This window comes from Notolabrus celidotus, chromosome 10, assembly GCF_009762535.1.
Source record: "Notolabrus celidotus isolate fNotCel1 chromosome 10, fNotCel1.pri, whole genome shotgun sequence".
Lineage (NCBI taxonomy): Eukaryota > Metazoa > Chordata > Actinopteri > Labriformes > Labridae > Notolabrus > Notolabrus celidotus.
This window is the reverse complement of record NC_048281.1, coordinates 2,720,568-2,735,980: the sequence shown is the minus strand read 5'-3', so window position 1 is coordinate 2,735,980 and position 15,413 is coordinate 2,720,568. Positions and strand designations below refer to the sequence as shown.

Below are 15,413 nucleotides of genomic sequence, written 5' to 3'. Positions count from 1 at the left end.
AAGTGTTTCATTCTTTTTGTACTTTCTGTGATAACACTGAATCAAAAGCAGCAGTTTAACTGCTTTGATATCAAGTGCAGATGATAATCTGCAGGCATAACGGTGCTCCACAATTAACTGATGATCAGTTTACAAAGTGAATTCATCCTTTTCAAACTCTCTCCAGCGAGCTCTTTGATGATTTATGCCGACGTGGTCCGGACTGATGAAAGATGGAGTGAATGCAAACATTTAAGATTCTTCATCATGTGTTAGAAGCATCATGCTCCCCCAAAAACATGGCACATACGAAAAAAGACTAAAAATAGCACAAGTAAGTCACAGCTGATAATCTAAGTATAACTATGTAATGTTAAAAACACATTATTAGGGATGTAAGGATAAACTCAACCCGCAATTCAAATCCAGATTTTTGGTTCAAGATACGATTCACTCACGATTGTCTAACAATTTTCTAGAAAACTGAATTGAACTCAAAATGTAAATAACTATTATTTTATTTCAATTCTCAGATATGGACAGTTGTTTCGTTTTTTCCTCTTATATTTCTTTGTAAACAAAGTCATCCTTTTTCATTTTTAAGGTGTGTTGGAACTCAAATAAAACCACTGCACACTTTTTTTCAGCACCTTGTAAAAAATCTAAAATCACCGTACAAAAATACCTTGTTGGAAAATTTCAGAACAATTACAGAGAAATGGAAAGTGAACGATTCCCAAATCAAAGTATTAAATATTAAAACAAATAAGGTCAATCTCTTTAAATTGGGGATGTAAATTTCAAGTATTTTCCATGATCGATCTTTGGAAATGTTAACGATCAATTATTGTTTAATCATTAAAAAAACATGAATGTTTTCCATGTCAAAAATAATGACAAATGTGTTTTTTTCCCCCTGAATCAAATGTTCCTTCCTGACAGTGTATATTACTGACAGTATCAAACAGCTTTGGATCATATTGAGGTGTTCAACATGTTAACACTCTGAATATCAACGTGAGGAGCAGGCTTATAAATAATCTCTGTAGACGCATGGTCATAGAGTGAAGACTCAGACTACAACATGTGGATTTACTGCAACAGGACAACTGAAGAGGATCAGATTTTGAACTCAGTGTCCAGTTTTCTCCTTCTTATTTAGAAAAATAAACATTGAAACGCGGTCAGGTGTCAGCCGGGAGCACAGCCTGTACAGAAAAAAAGCGCCTGTGGAGACCTGTCACTCAGCTCAGCCCCCAGCTGAGCGTCTCCGCTGTGAGCTACACCTTCAGTCAGCTGATTCTGAAACATGCTTTAAACTTCAAACACCTCCACTCAGTGAGTGACCAGAGAGCAGCAAGAGACTTCATGATGTTGAACAAGCGGAGTATAATGCAGATAGCGCCCTCTACTGTTTAAAAATAATATCCAGATACAAATGGTGTAGAATCGATTTTAATCCACCCTTATTTGTATGGACTTTTTACCGTCTTGCATTATATCCTTACATCCCTACACATTATAGATGAAGCTGTGTGAGTTCTGTACCAGGCAGACCTTACAACATACATTTAGATGTCATACTCCAGCACCCTCCTAGTTTCTGTTCAGGCAGAGAAACTTTGCAGGGTCAAGGAGCTTTATTGGGAATATCGATCACATATAAATTTGGACGTTTAGTATGGTTTGTCTGATGCCAGATTGCCGGATCATATATCAAACCCAATCTGACTGCACGCCAAGTCCAAACATAACAGACAGGGTGATTTCAACCCATCTGTCAGCAGACCTTGTAACCCACAACATGGCCCCACTGCACTCTGCTCGAACACACAGGCCAGCTCACTCAACATAAACGGTTGTCAAGTAATCATGACAGGATGGTGCTCCTCCCAAGTGATCTAAATACACAAGCGGTAACCCGGGACGCGAGAATTGAAGCCAATGCAGAAGTGTTAAAAACTGCAGTTCATCGACTGTCCGCTTGAGGCTGGCTCCGGAAGTGCCGGAAGTCAAAGACACATGAATGGGAAAAAGCTGATCTTTACAGCAGAAATAAACATGTTTACAGCCTGGTTCAAAAGACGAGTGTAGTCTGGATAGCTCATTTCTCTATCAGTACACACTGTACGGGGGTGAATTTTGTCATAAGGCAGCGATTTCAAAGATATTGAGATTACAAGTCTTCCAATGAGAGACACAGCTGACTTGATTGACCGGCGGGAACACTGCAGCTGTTGGCTTGGAGGCTTAAACCCCGCCTCTTTACCTCACACTCGCTCGACAGAAGTTATGTTGTGTTCAACATTTCCAATATGGCTCCCGCCGATGATTGGCCTCAAAACAGCGCTTCAGAAACAGATGGGTGACGTCACTGATACTATGTACATTATTTATACAGTCTATGGGTTTGCATTGTGTCAACTTATTTCCTACTTGTTCAAGTGGAAATTTAAACTCAGACTAACCGACTAGCTTAGTGTTTTGATGCCAATTGTCGTTGGGAGCCATATTGCTGCTGTCGAGCGATTGCGAGGTAAAGAGGCGGGCTTTGAGCCTACTAGCCAACAGCTACAGTGTTCCCGCCTGTCAATCAACTCAGCTCTGCCTCTCATTGGAAGACTCGTAATCTCAATATCTTTGAAATTGCCAAGTTATGACAAATTTCACCCCCCGTACAGTGTGTGCCGATCAAGGGAGAGGTTCCGGTGGCTGGTGGTGAGGCTTTCAGCAGTGTGTCTGCCCCCTGGTGGCTGGCTGCAGTATAGGTAAAAAAATCTGTCTCCCCATTCATTTGAATGGGGGAGCAGTCAAACTTTAAAAAATAAATACACGTCGTACGAATGTTTGTCACATCCGTATGCTGTGGTGATATGTAGTTAGTATTTGACTGTTTTGTGTTCAAGGCCTCTTTTTCTGAAAAGTTTCTTTTTCGTTAGTTATTAGAGTTTAAAAAACAGTGTTTTACATCCGGGTTTACTTTGATTGACAGCTGCCGTAGAGGGAAACTTCAAAGGACACACAGCGTCTTATGACGCTACGCTGTAGGGTAGAGCTCGTTACAGTGGCTTTACAGGCTCTGGCTGCACAATGGCTGCGCCCAGGAGCGGGATTTTTTGGCTTCAGAACTGTACAACGGGAAGAGGCGGAGCAACGCTGTCCATTTTTATTTACAGTCTATGGTGCCGATAGAGAAATGAGCCATCCAGACTACACTCATCTTTTGAACCAGGCTGTAAACATGTTTATTTCTGCTGTAAAGATCGTCTTCTTTGAATTGGTGTGTATGTGGTTTCCTCAAGTGGACAGTCGATGAACTGCAGTTTTTAACACTTCCGCATGGGCTTCCATTCTCGCGGCCGGAGGTTACCGCTTGTGCAAACTTCATCTTTGATTTCAGAATATACACAAACTCATGTCTCCTCTTTTTTTATTGCTGTGTAGGTTTTAAGTTCAATCAGTTGTTTAAGATTGTTTCTTCTCGTATATGTGTGACACTGAATATTTCCCAGCAGACCAGTTGGCTGAGCTTCTCGTCAACACTGTGTTTTAAGTTGTTTTGTCCGGCTATCATGGTCCTCAGCTGTGAGGAGAAACTCATCAGACCACAAAACGGGCATGCTTCATTCAGCCAAACAATCAAAATGATTCTACTCATGCATAACAATAACCAGATGACTACTAAACAATGGTCTAATATACTGTTGTTTAAATTCTTAACATTAAAGCCAGGACCAAGACCAGTCAGGCTCACTGTTTGAATAACTAAATCCCCAGGCAAGACATAAAACAAGCATGACATTAATCCCAGGCTCACAGTGCATTTGTTTATACTCAGGATTATGAATCATTTCCAGCTTAACGAAGCAGCATTCAAACATCAACACTAGGGGATATCATAACATAATAAAGCCCATAATAACATAAATGTATAGCATATCAGACTCATAAAAGGAAAAAAAGGACAGAGAGTAAAAGAATAAGAGTCTGGCTGAAAATCAGTTTAAAGTGTTGTGACAAATAGAGGTTTTGCCTTTATGGAAATATAATTAGGTTACTCAGCCAATTTAAGATGTTTTGGCAGGAAAAAAGAAGTGGTGCCGAGTCAATGCAAACATGGAAAAGGAAAGAGTAATGAACTCCAAGAGTCTGGTTTAACTAACTGAATAAGATCAGTGTGTGTGGGAGAGTGATGCATACTTACTAGGGAGGTTGGCTTCAAGTTCTGCAACTTCTGTTGAGAGGAAAGAGAAAAATAAACAACGACGGACTAACAGAGAGTCACACACACACACATGCCCAGAAATAACCAAGATCCATAAACACCGACAGCTGACTCCGCCACAATCATTAAACCAGGCACTGAAATGCAACGTGATTAGGGTTGCAAAACTCTGGGAATTTTCAAAGTTGGAATTTGTCCATGGGAATTAACAGGAATTTATGGGAATAAACCAGGAATTTACTAAATTGAAGGTTGGTTCTCAGTAAGGAACTTAAATATAGTTGGGGAAAATATATTTGAGCATAATCCTGACAAAAACAACCAGATTTCATGCAAGTACAGTTGAATATCTCTGCTATTCCTCAATCACATGCACATAGCACACTGCTTGCTGCAGGGCTATTGAGACCACGCCCCCTACATGCACTGTGCATTCCTCCATCACATGCACACATGATTTCTATTTTGGATGGATGTCTGCTTGTAACAAAACAAATATGCTTGGATATGACACCTTTCCATTAAATTACCCTCAATTCCCAGTTAATTCCCATAATTCCGATGGAAAGTTCCCAATTTGGAATATTTCCAAAATTCTCCAGATTAACTTCCCATGGAAATTTACCGGAAACTTTCCAACCCTTTGCAACCCTTCACCTGATCAATTAAGAAAATTGCCTCTGCATGGAAACATAATTTCTAAATGCTGGTTGTAAAATTAACGGTCTTATGTGATGAAGTGGGAAAGAGAGTACTTGTGGGTTACAAAATGAGGAGGGAAAAGAAAGAGGGAGAGAGAGGGAGCACCAAAAGACTGACATGAACAGTAGAGAGTTGTTTAGCTTGCATTGCTTCTGGCATAAGTGTGCACACGTTTTTTTAAAGCACCTATTCCTGAGTTTAGTTCTCTCAAACTTACACACTTTCCATTGTTTATTTGAGTCAGCTTTTTCACAATTCACAAACAGAGGCGAGAGGAAGGGACTGTCTCTCTGGGCACTTTGTTGTTCCGGTGAGTCATGCACAATTTTTGCATAGTGATGCATTCAGAGTAGGGATGTCAACAATTAATCAAGTATGGATTAATTGATTGTTAAGAACTTACTCGAACACGTTTATTTGTTTTGATTTTCTATCACGTGGAACAAACATCATGTGGTCTCATATTTGGTTCAGCTATCAGGGAGGTGTTTTAAGTTTAAAGAATGTTTCAGAATAAGCTGACTGAAGGTGTTGCTCACAGCGGAGACGCTCAGCTTGGGGCTGCAGCTGAGTGACAGGTCTCCACGAGCGCTTTTTTTCTCCGCCGCTGGACTGATTCTGACCCGGTTTTGCTCCCGGCTGACACCTGACCACGTTCACACGCTTATTTTTCTCAATAAGAAGGAGTAGACAGAAAACTGGACACTGTGAGTCTGAAATACGATTCTGTTTTTTAATGATTATTCGATAATTGATCGTTAATATTTTCAAAGATCCATCACAGAAAATACTTGAAATATACATCCATAATACAGAGGTACTCTTTAAAATGTGCAGGATGTAATAGTTAGGTACTTACTTTATTGTCTACTCCTCCACATGGAGGTCAGAGCATAAGGTCAGCTATTGAACAGCTCTCTCAGAGTTAGCACAGTGTTACTGTTTGGCTAACAACTCCTTCTAATTACATCAAGTACTCTTTTCAAACGCCCTCATGTCAGGGCTCTTCACATATTCGAATAAAAATGTCTCCCTAAAACCAATCCACATTTTATACGAGTGATGAGGAGTTAGTAAGAGTCTGCATGTCTGGCTGATGGTGTTGAACAGTGATAATACCTGTTGTAATGTTGTTCCTTTGAACATAGCAATCAATAAGTGTTGACAGTTGAGGCAGAACAAGATAATAAAAAACACACTTTCCCTGCAAGAACAAAAATACAGCTAATAATTAAACATCATGAAGGAAGAGCTTTCTTCCATTAACAATGTGGAACAAGTTAAAGTCCTAAATGAGTTTAAGAACCTCAGACAACCTCAGTTAGAACATTGTGTCCTCTGAGTCCTTAGCCAGCTCATCTGGCATAACGACAACACTACAGGGCCTGGAGAGACAATAAACTTAAAGAATTCACAATCCCTGACAGAGAGAAGTCAGTCTCTCACACATTTTACTGCAGGGACATTATACTGACAGGTGTTTACATGATTTTGTACACCAACCTTGAGGATAACTATTATAAACTATTAACTAGTGGTGTAACAATTCATCCAACTACATCGATCTGTGCTCGACAAGTTGGCCTTCCGGACGACATATATTGATCTAACATCGTTTTAAAAGGTAATAAATCGATTGTATCCATACTAGGAAATAACACATTGGATTTAAGTACGGCAGACTTTATATGGATGTGTTTTTTTTACACTTTTAATGATAAAGACGTTAAATGTTACTCAGTTCAGGCTGCCTGTCTGTGACGTCATCGCCACACGCCAGCAGACAACAAAACATAGCATGGCGGATGGCAGAGGAGAAGCTGGCGAGCGAGAGATGATCAAGCCACCATTGCGGTTTAGATTTTTATTAGCTAGCTAACTAGTTGTTAGATGATTGTTAGCCTAGATGCTGGCAAAAAACCCAGTTGGGGTTGGTCGTCACATTCTCTTCGCCAATGTGTTGGCAAAATCATGCATGGTGAAATGAGTTGAGTGCAGACCCTACATTTGCCATCACTGTAACTCAGACAGTGACTGCATGTAGCCTAGTTGAGTAGTCCATTATTGTTCGGTCTATTTGTTTTGTTCTTTATGTTGATATATAGGCTGGCCTAAAGATGTGTTTCCTGTTCATGTTCCTTGCTCATTTTATGTTAAAATGCATGAAGTTATTTAGGCCTATCACTTGTCAGTGCAATTAAACTTTCAAATTTAGTTCTGCCTTCTTGCCTTTTTTAAAAGATTTTTCCCATTGAAATACCATTGTGACAACCAACCCCATAGTGTGTGACAACCAACCCCATAGTGTGTGACAACCAACCCCATAGTGTGTGACAACCAACCCCATAGTGTGTGACAACCAACCCCATAGTGTGTGACAACCAACCCCATAGTGTGTGACAACCAACCCCATAGTGTGTGACAACCATCCCCATAGTGTGTGACAACCAACCCCATAGTGTGTGACAACCAACACCATAGTGTGTGACAACCAACCCCATAGTGTGTGACAACCAACCCCATAGTGTGTGACAACCAACCCCATAGTGTGTGACAACCAACCCCATAGTGTGTGACAACCATCCCCATAGTGTGTGACAACCAACCCCATAGTGTGTGACAACCATCCTCATAGTGTGTGACAACTAACCCCATAGTGTGTGACAACCATCCCCATAGTGTGTGACAACCAACCCCATAGTGTGTGACAACCATCCCCATAGTGTGTGACAACTATCCCCATAGTGTGTGACAACCATCCCCATAGTGTGTGACAACCAACCCCATAGTTTGTGACAACTAACCCCATAGTGTGTGACAACCAACCCCATAGTGTGTGACAACCAACCCCATAGTGTGTGACAACCATCCCCATAGTGTGTGACAACCATCCCCATAGTGTGTGTCAACCAACCCCATAGTGTGTGACAACCATCCCCATAGTGTGTGTCAACCAACCCCATAGTGTTTGACAACCATCCCCGTGACGGGGTTGGTTGTCACAATGTGTCAGAGTGTCTTTGATAATTAATTGCCTCTTTGTTACAATGAGTTGGAAAATGAGAGGGATACATATTAAGCTTCAATTTAATGTAGCAATGACTATTGAAAGATGGTTTGATGATGAGCAATCATCAAAAAAGTAAAAAGTGTGACAACCAACCCCGTTCTCCCCTATGTATATTTTGTTTAATATATTTTTGGGCATTTTGCCTTTAATGGACAGGACATCTGAAGAGAGACAGGAAATGTGGGGAGCAGAGAGAGGGGTAGGAAATGCAGCAAATGGTCGAGGCTGGAATCGACCTTCAACCACTGAGACGAGGGCTATAGCCTCTGTATATGTGGCGCGCACACTTACACAGGACTTCCACCAGATCCGTGTCCTGTCCATCTCCGATCCACTGTGGTCCGGCTCTGTGCTCTCTCGTCCGTCAACACCCACCGGTTGTGTTTTTCAGAACGCAACACAGAGCAGGACCTCCGGACAGCCGGAGTCATGTGACCGAGGTTTTCCCACAGTAATTACTAAATCAAGGATTCTCCTCCTCCTCTCCTCATCCATGTTGTCTTTCTGGTCCTCTGAAAACCTCTGACCTGTTGACTCCAGGCCTGGCTCCGCTCATTATGACGGTTTGTTGTTGTAGTTAAGTGAAATAAGATCTGGTGATAACATAGAGTGTTTTATTTTGAAAATTAACCGGATGTTTTCATTTTGTTTTGGTGAAACCTGACTTCCTGTCCCGCTCCATCTGCTCTGTTGAGATTGATGCGTCGTGCTCCGGCATCCGGCAAAAATAGAAGTCTTGTGTATCTGATCCGGAGGACTCCGACCTGCCAGATCAGAGATGCAGCCGGAACGCAACGGAGCGGATCCAGTGGAAGTTAACACATTGACTAGAATAGAAACCTATCAGATCCGGTGCTGGGACGGATCGGAGAAGGACCGGAGACAGATCTGGTGGAATTTTGCTATTAGACCACTAAGCCAACAGTGCCTTGTTTTTATAGTTTTTTGTAAGAATTGTTAAAATAATTTATGGATTACTCAAGTCCTATTCTCATAGGCTACAACCTGAACCTGCAGGCCTAATAATCCAGGTTCATGAGTAGATCCAGTCACATTAAAGCATGCCTTTACTCAATTTAAAATATATTCTTTAATAGTCAAGCAAAAGGGTAAGGACATAAGAATGCAGACAAAATTCTGGAAAATAGCAAAAGGAACGGGTGAGAAGAAGACAGATCTTTCCATAGCTGACTTTTTGTTTGCATGTTTCTGTGTTCATATGTTTTTGCATCATGTTGGATTAATACAGTAGTTTGAGGGCACTCAATCATTTCTTGAAATTCAAAGGAGAGAGGAGGCAGGTGTCTGGAAGCTGCCTCTAAAAGGTAATGAAAGGTGGCATTAAACAACACAAAGGACCAGGACGCAGAAATAATGCAGAGGGTAAAAGAGGGAACAGAGAGGAGGGTAGAAAGTGTGAAAAGTAGTGGAAGATAAGATAAAACATCTATGAGGAAGAGGAGTATGAACAGATCAGGAGGAAACAAAGAAAACGTGTCTCTGGTTTGCTACTCTGCTAGTTTGTTTCACTGCTAAATAAAAAACATGCTCTGAACACAAGAAATACAGGATGATGAAGTGGACTAAGGTCCAGTTACCTTTGGTAAGGAGGCGGTCCCTGATGGAGACCCTATGGGTGGAGTCTGAGGCTCCTGAGGCACGGCCCGTCTTTCCTCCTTCCTCCCTCTTCAGCTTACTGGCCAACGTAAGCATGGCTCTGCTGCTGTGGTCTGCCTCGGTCTGCCCCACGCTGCACTGTGCTGGACTGCACTGCTGCTCGAATGCCTGACGATCACACAGACCAGAGAGAATGTCAAAACCAATGTCATCATACCGGAGTGCAAAAGGAAAACGCACACAGAACTGGACACATCTCTTCATGCAAACCCTAACTTGCAACTCTGAAACTCTTGCAGCTGTGAATGTGAACGGTCGGCTGTCTAGACGGCTCAGCCCAGTGTGCTGCAAACAGTCTCTACTCCCCCACATTGCTACGCAGTTTAAGCAAATATAGATAATGACAGGCTGGTTGGATGAGAGGGGGGGCGACAGGAAGGATCTGTTAATGTTATTTTTATTTGAACCCAAAGCTCAGCTCTGTCAGATCACGTTGATAATACTTAATCCAATATTTGAAAAAATATAATTCTAAGCCAAGTTTATTCCAGACGAAGCAGTCAAGACAAGTCAGCTGATAAGAAATGATGACAGTGCTGGTGCAAAACTAAAATAAGAGCAAACTGTAGAGTATGGAAGAGTATGAAATCAGTAGAGCAAACAGCCTAATCCAGCAGAGGAGCTCTAGCCCAAACAGGCTACCCTGTCTTCTTTGATACACACTCTCCTTATTGCTGTGTTTCAGGTTGTGAGGGCCACTGTGAGCCATGTGATAGGGCAGGTAGAATCATGAACAGAGACTGTGTCTGTTGATTAAGTGGCAATGCCGGTTGTGTTATAACACCATAATAATCAAGAAGTGTCAGAGGGGGACGGGGGTGGCTCTGAGATGCCAGGGCTAACTGCTGGGCCTCTCCTCTGTGTCGTGGGTCTAACTTAATGAAACACAGATGAAGGGAGATGCCCTCTTGATAACCTGGTGATGCATTGGATGTCGCTGCCCATCTGTCCCATCTATCTTGGGCTGTGGGGGACATGAGAAGTCATGTGGTGCGCTATGTTACGTATCAGTACAGGGCGTAATGGGATGAGTTTCTTCACAGAGTGCTCGTCCTTCTTCCTAAACTCATTTCACCATTTAGAAATATTGCATAAATCAGGCCCATTGTGTCCAAAGTTGATCTTGAGATAATTTTCCATTAGGGGTTTAATGATTCATCTACTACATCCATGTATCAATTTATATTCCTATGATCCGACTACATCGATCTGTGCTCGGCAAGTTAGCCTTCCAGACGACATACATGGATCTAACATCGTTTTAAAAGGTAATAAATCGATTGTATCCATACTAGGAAATAACACATTGGATTTAAGCACGGCAGACTTTATATGGATGTGTTTTTTTTACACTTTTAATGATAAAGATGTTAAGCGTTACTCAATTCAGGCTGCCTGTCTGTGACATCATCGCCACGCGCCAGCAGACAACAAAACATAGCATGACGGATGACAAAGGAGAAGCCAGCGAGCCAGAAATGATCAAGCCACCATTGCGGTCCAGTGTGTGGAAACACTTTGGCTTTTTCAAAGACAGAGATGTTCTAAATAAGTCGCTCTCTGTTTGTAGGATATGTAAAGGTCAAGTAAAGTACCATGGCAAGACCACTAATCTATCCAACCACCTACTAAGGCACCATGGGATGTCACACAACGCTGACCGTCCAGGCACCTCTTGCAGCGTTCATCAAGGTAACATCAGCTCTGCTGAAGCCTCAGGCCTCTCCAGCATGTTTAGTCAGAGACTAGGACAAAACTGGGCTCAGCCCAAAATCATCACGACAACAACAGGAATCTAGGACTGTCCAGTATCAAGGGATTTATTTCACAGTCACACTGGATGAATTTTTGGCTAAAAAGTTACTGAAAGGTTTCAGATCGTATCGTTCTAAATTAACCAATATCATACTTAAATCGTATCGGCAACCACGAATCATGATACGAATTGATTTCCATGTTTTTATTTCATCATGACTATTGTAATTCGTTTATTCAATTGTCTCAGTAGCATGTCTTTGAGCCGCCTACAAGTGGTCCAAAACGCTGCAGCTAAGCTCCTCACAAAATCATCCAGATGCTCCCATGTCACACCCATCCTAGAGTCTCTGCATTGGCTCCCCATTAAGTTTGGAATCCAGTTCAAAACTCTGGTGACTCTGTGTAAAGCAACACATGGTCAGGCTCCAGAACTGCTGAAGCCAAACAACTCCAGCAGGACTCTGAGGTCCTCTAATCAGGGTTTGCTGGCTCTCCCTAAAAACAAAAGGTGACTTTGCTTTCAAGTTTGTTGCTCCACAACTTTGGAAGAGTTTTCCTCTGGAACTGAGACCTGTGGACGTTTAGAACTGTGGAGGTTGTCAAAAAGAAGTTTAAGACCCATTTGTTTAGACAATAATTTGCTTGACCTGTCTGTTTGAGTATTTTGTCTCATTGTATGTAGTTCTTGCTGTGTCTTGCTTTTTATTCTGTTATTGTTAAGCACTTAAACTTAAACTTTCCAGAAATGTACTGGAAATGCTCCACCCCTTTGTAAACCCTAAAGAAGACTACCCTTCTTGAATTAGCAGGGGGCTTTGAAGTGGCTTATTATTCTCAGCGTTAAGTGAAAGTTCAGTTGACAGATTGAGGTGATGTAAAGCTAAAGGGCTAACTTTCATCTTTCAACCATAAACATTCATAATTAGTTCAGGCTTGCTGTCTGAGAGATTGAAGTTAATGAGTTAATTAATCACTGCTGAAAGCTGCCAAAACAATACAGTATCTGTTGTGATTATCATTAGTGCTTATTTAGTAATGGGGCACCCAAACACACATTACTCTGTTTTAATTATGACAAAGTGAGTGTAGCAAACAGATCCTACAGAGACGAGCTTCAACCCTCAGTGTGAGAGAGAGCCATGTTTTTGCACCGCTAAAAAACTGCTGATTAGACTCAACAAACTTACAAGAAGACAAGAGAACACCAACATCCTGCCACTGCCAACTCTCCTACTAATGATGCTGCAGCAGGAAGCACTTGTCCATGATATAACAGCGTAACACTCAGAGAGAAATGCATTCACTCCTTGTAAACACATCATCTGGTGATAGTCCATGCTTTGTCACAGTGCATCACTGGAGGAGGTTTTTGCATGTGCTGTTGTTTATTTACTCCTTGGGTTTGTTGTGTTCAATGTTCACCTTTAACTAGGGATGTAAGGATACACTCAATCCATGATTCGATTTGAATCCCGATTTTTGGTTAACGATACAATTCACTCACGATTCTCTAACGATGTTCAAGAAAACTGGATTGAACTGAAAATTTAAATAACTATTATTTTATTTCAATACTCTGATAAGGACAGCTGCAATATATGTTTGTTCTCTTATATTTCTTTGTAAACAAAGTCATCCTTTTTCATTTTTAAGGTGTGTTGTAACTCAAATAAAACCACTGCACACTTTTTTTCAGCACCTTGAAAAAATTCTAAAATCACCGTACAAAAATACCTTGTTGGAAAATTTCAGAACAATTATAGAGAAATGGAAAGTGAACGATTCCCAAATAAAAGTATTAAATATTAAAACAAATAAGGTCAATCTCTTTAAATTAGGGATGTACATTTCAAGTATTTTCTGTGATCGATCTTTGGAAATGTTAACGATCAATTATTGTTTAATCATTAAAAAAATGTGAATTTTTTCCATGTCAACAATAATGACAAATGTGTTTTTTCCCCTGAATCAAATGTTCCTTTATGACGCAGTGTATATTACTGACGGTATCAAACAGCTACAGATCATATTGAGGTGTTCAACATGTTAACACGCTGAATATCAACATGAGGAGCAGGCTTATAAATAATCTCTGTGGACGCATGGTCATAGAGTGAAGACTCAGACTACAACATGTGGATTTACTGCAACAGGACAACTGAACAGGATCAGATTTTGGACTCGGTGTCTAGTTTTCTCCTTCTTATTGAGAAAAATAAGCATTTAAACGTGGTCAGGTGTCAGCCGGGAGTGCATCCGAGTCAGAATCAGTCCGGTGGCGGTGGAGAAAAAAGCGCTCGTGGAGACCTGTCACTCAGCTGCAGCCCCCAGCTGAGCGTCTCCGCTGTGAGCAACACCTTCAGTCAGCTGATTCTGAAACATGCTTTAAACTTCAAACACCTCCACTCAGTGAGTGACGAGAGAGCAGCAAGAGACTTCATGATGTTGAACAAGCGGAGTATAATGCAGATAGCGCCTTCTACTGTTTAAAAATAATATCCAGATGCAAATTTTGACTCGATTTAATCCACTCTTATTTGTATAGATTCTTCACCGTCTTGCGATATATCCTTACATCCCTACCTTTAACTGAAGACAATTAGGCATTTATTATAAAGGAGTTTTTTTATAATTACATCATATTTAATGTTATAGATTTCTGCAACAGAGAGTGAGCTTGTTGTTAACAGTGGAAGAAAAATCAGTAACTTTTCTAAACATAAACTTCAGTCATAAGAAAGACAAATACATGACATAAACCAAGAAATGTAACAAGTCAAGCATTCACAAAATTCAACACAACCACCTTGCCTGGTGAAGCATCCCAAGACAACTTCATCAAATACAGTTCATTCAGGCTCTAAGACTGCTCAGTGTCCCCTAGTTCTCTGGCAAAGTCTAATAACACACGTTCCTTGTTGTACAATTGAAGAGGGTCTGCAGATAACCTCACCTAGAGATCAGTACACTAGCATCAGTGCAATCTATGCCTAGTCTGAGCACTCAGGGGACACAGTTGGGGGCAGCAGCAGCAGGGACCAAAAGGTGTCTGGTATCACTGATCCCTTAAAATGTGTGTCACTGAGTCTGACTCTCACACACCTGCCCCTGCTGTCAGTCACTGCGCCCTGGCGTTGCTCACTCACTCACTCACACTACCTGGATGGCAGTCAAACAGACATAGAACCATTCAGCAGCACACATTATAGTTGGTGGAGAAATGTCATATGCACAAGGAGACAGTATCTGATATGTTCTTATTGTTGGAATAAGCAGGATTGTTTTCTTAGTGTAGCAAGCTGATGTGTGACTGTATTAAAACAGTAACTGATATGGTATAAGTGTCCCTGTTCAGGACAGAGAGTGTGTTTGGTTTTAAAATCTCCCGATCAAGTAAAACTCACTGAGTCCAGCTAACTTGGCTTCTTAATAAATATAAGCAGGCGCTTTCACCACCAGATAAGACTTCTTGTGGTGCTAAAAGCAAGTGGGAATTATTGAAGCGACTGCCAACTTCTATATATTTGAAGGTTGAGTCACAGCCTCGTCAATAAACTAACTTTAACTCGTGAACTAACCGTGTTAATAAAGCGCTAACACTGCTGAACACAGCTAGCTAGAGACACTATGGAAGCTTCAGCTCCTTCCCAGCTCAGGCGTGTTCCTCACACAGGAGTACACCAACACTAACACATTATTAAATAGCACAGAGTTGCTCTCAGAAGTTGGTAAGAAAGTCTCCATGCTAGCCCATGTTAGCCTGTGTGTTCTCGTTGTTGTTACCTGCTGTCTCAGAGCTAGCTCCGGTCTACACCATACTCTGCTGTCCTCCTGTGTGAGCCGGGCTCTGCAGCTCTTCTCTGGGGCAGGTCCAACTGTAAATCACTTCTAGAAAGATTCTTCTGGCTCTCAGAGTGGATAGAAACTGAGTGGAGAATCAGCTGTCAGAACTTCGTTCCGGTGTCATGGGCAACGGAAACGCAGTGAATGCCGGTCGTTATT

At 41.4% G+C, this 15,413-nt stretch overlaps 1 protein-coding gene across 1 annotated transcript in view; it reads right to left on the bottom strand.

Moving 5' to 3' along the window:
* The window catches only part of ube2f (ubiquitin-conjugating enzyme E2F (putative)), a 79,896-nt gene extending 64,483 nt beyond the window's left edge, over positions 1 to 15,413 (bottom strand). Inside the window, exons 1-3 of the mRNA XM_034694123.1 lie at positions 15,195 to 15,413; positions 9,575 to 9,761; positions 4,184 to 4,213 (exon numbers count right to left, since the gene is read on the bottom strand). Coding sequence (XP_034550014.1) covers positions 4,184 to 4,213; positions 9,575 to 9,689 — 145 coding nt within the window. The 5' untranslated portion in view covers positions 9,690 to 9,761; positions 15,195 to 15,413. The remainder of the gene's footprint in view (positions 1 to 4,183; positions 4,214 to 9,574; positions 9,762 to 15,194) is intronic.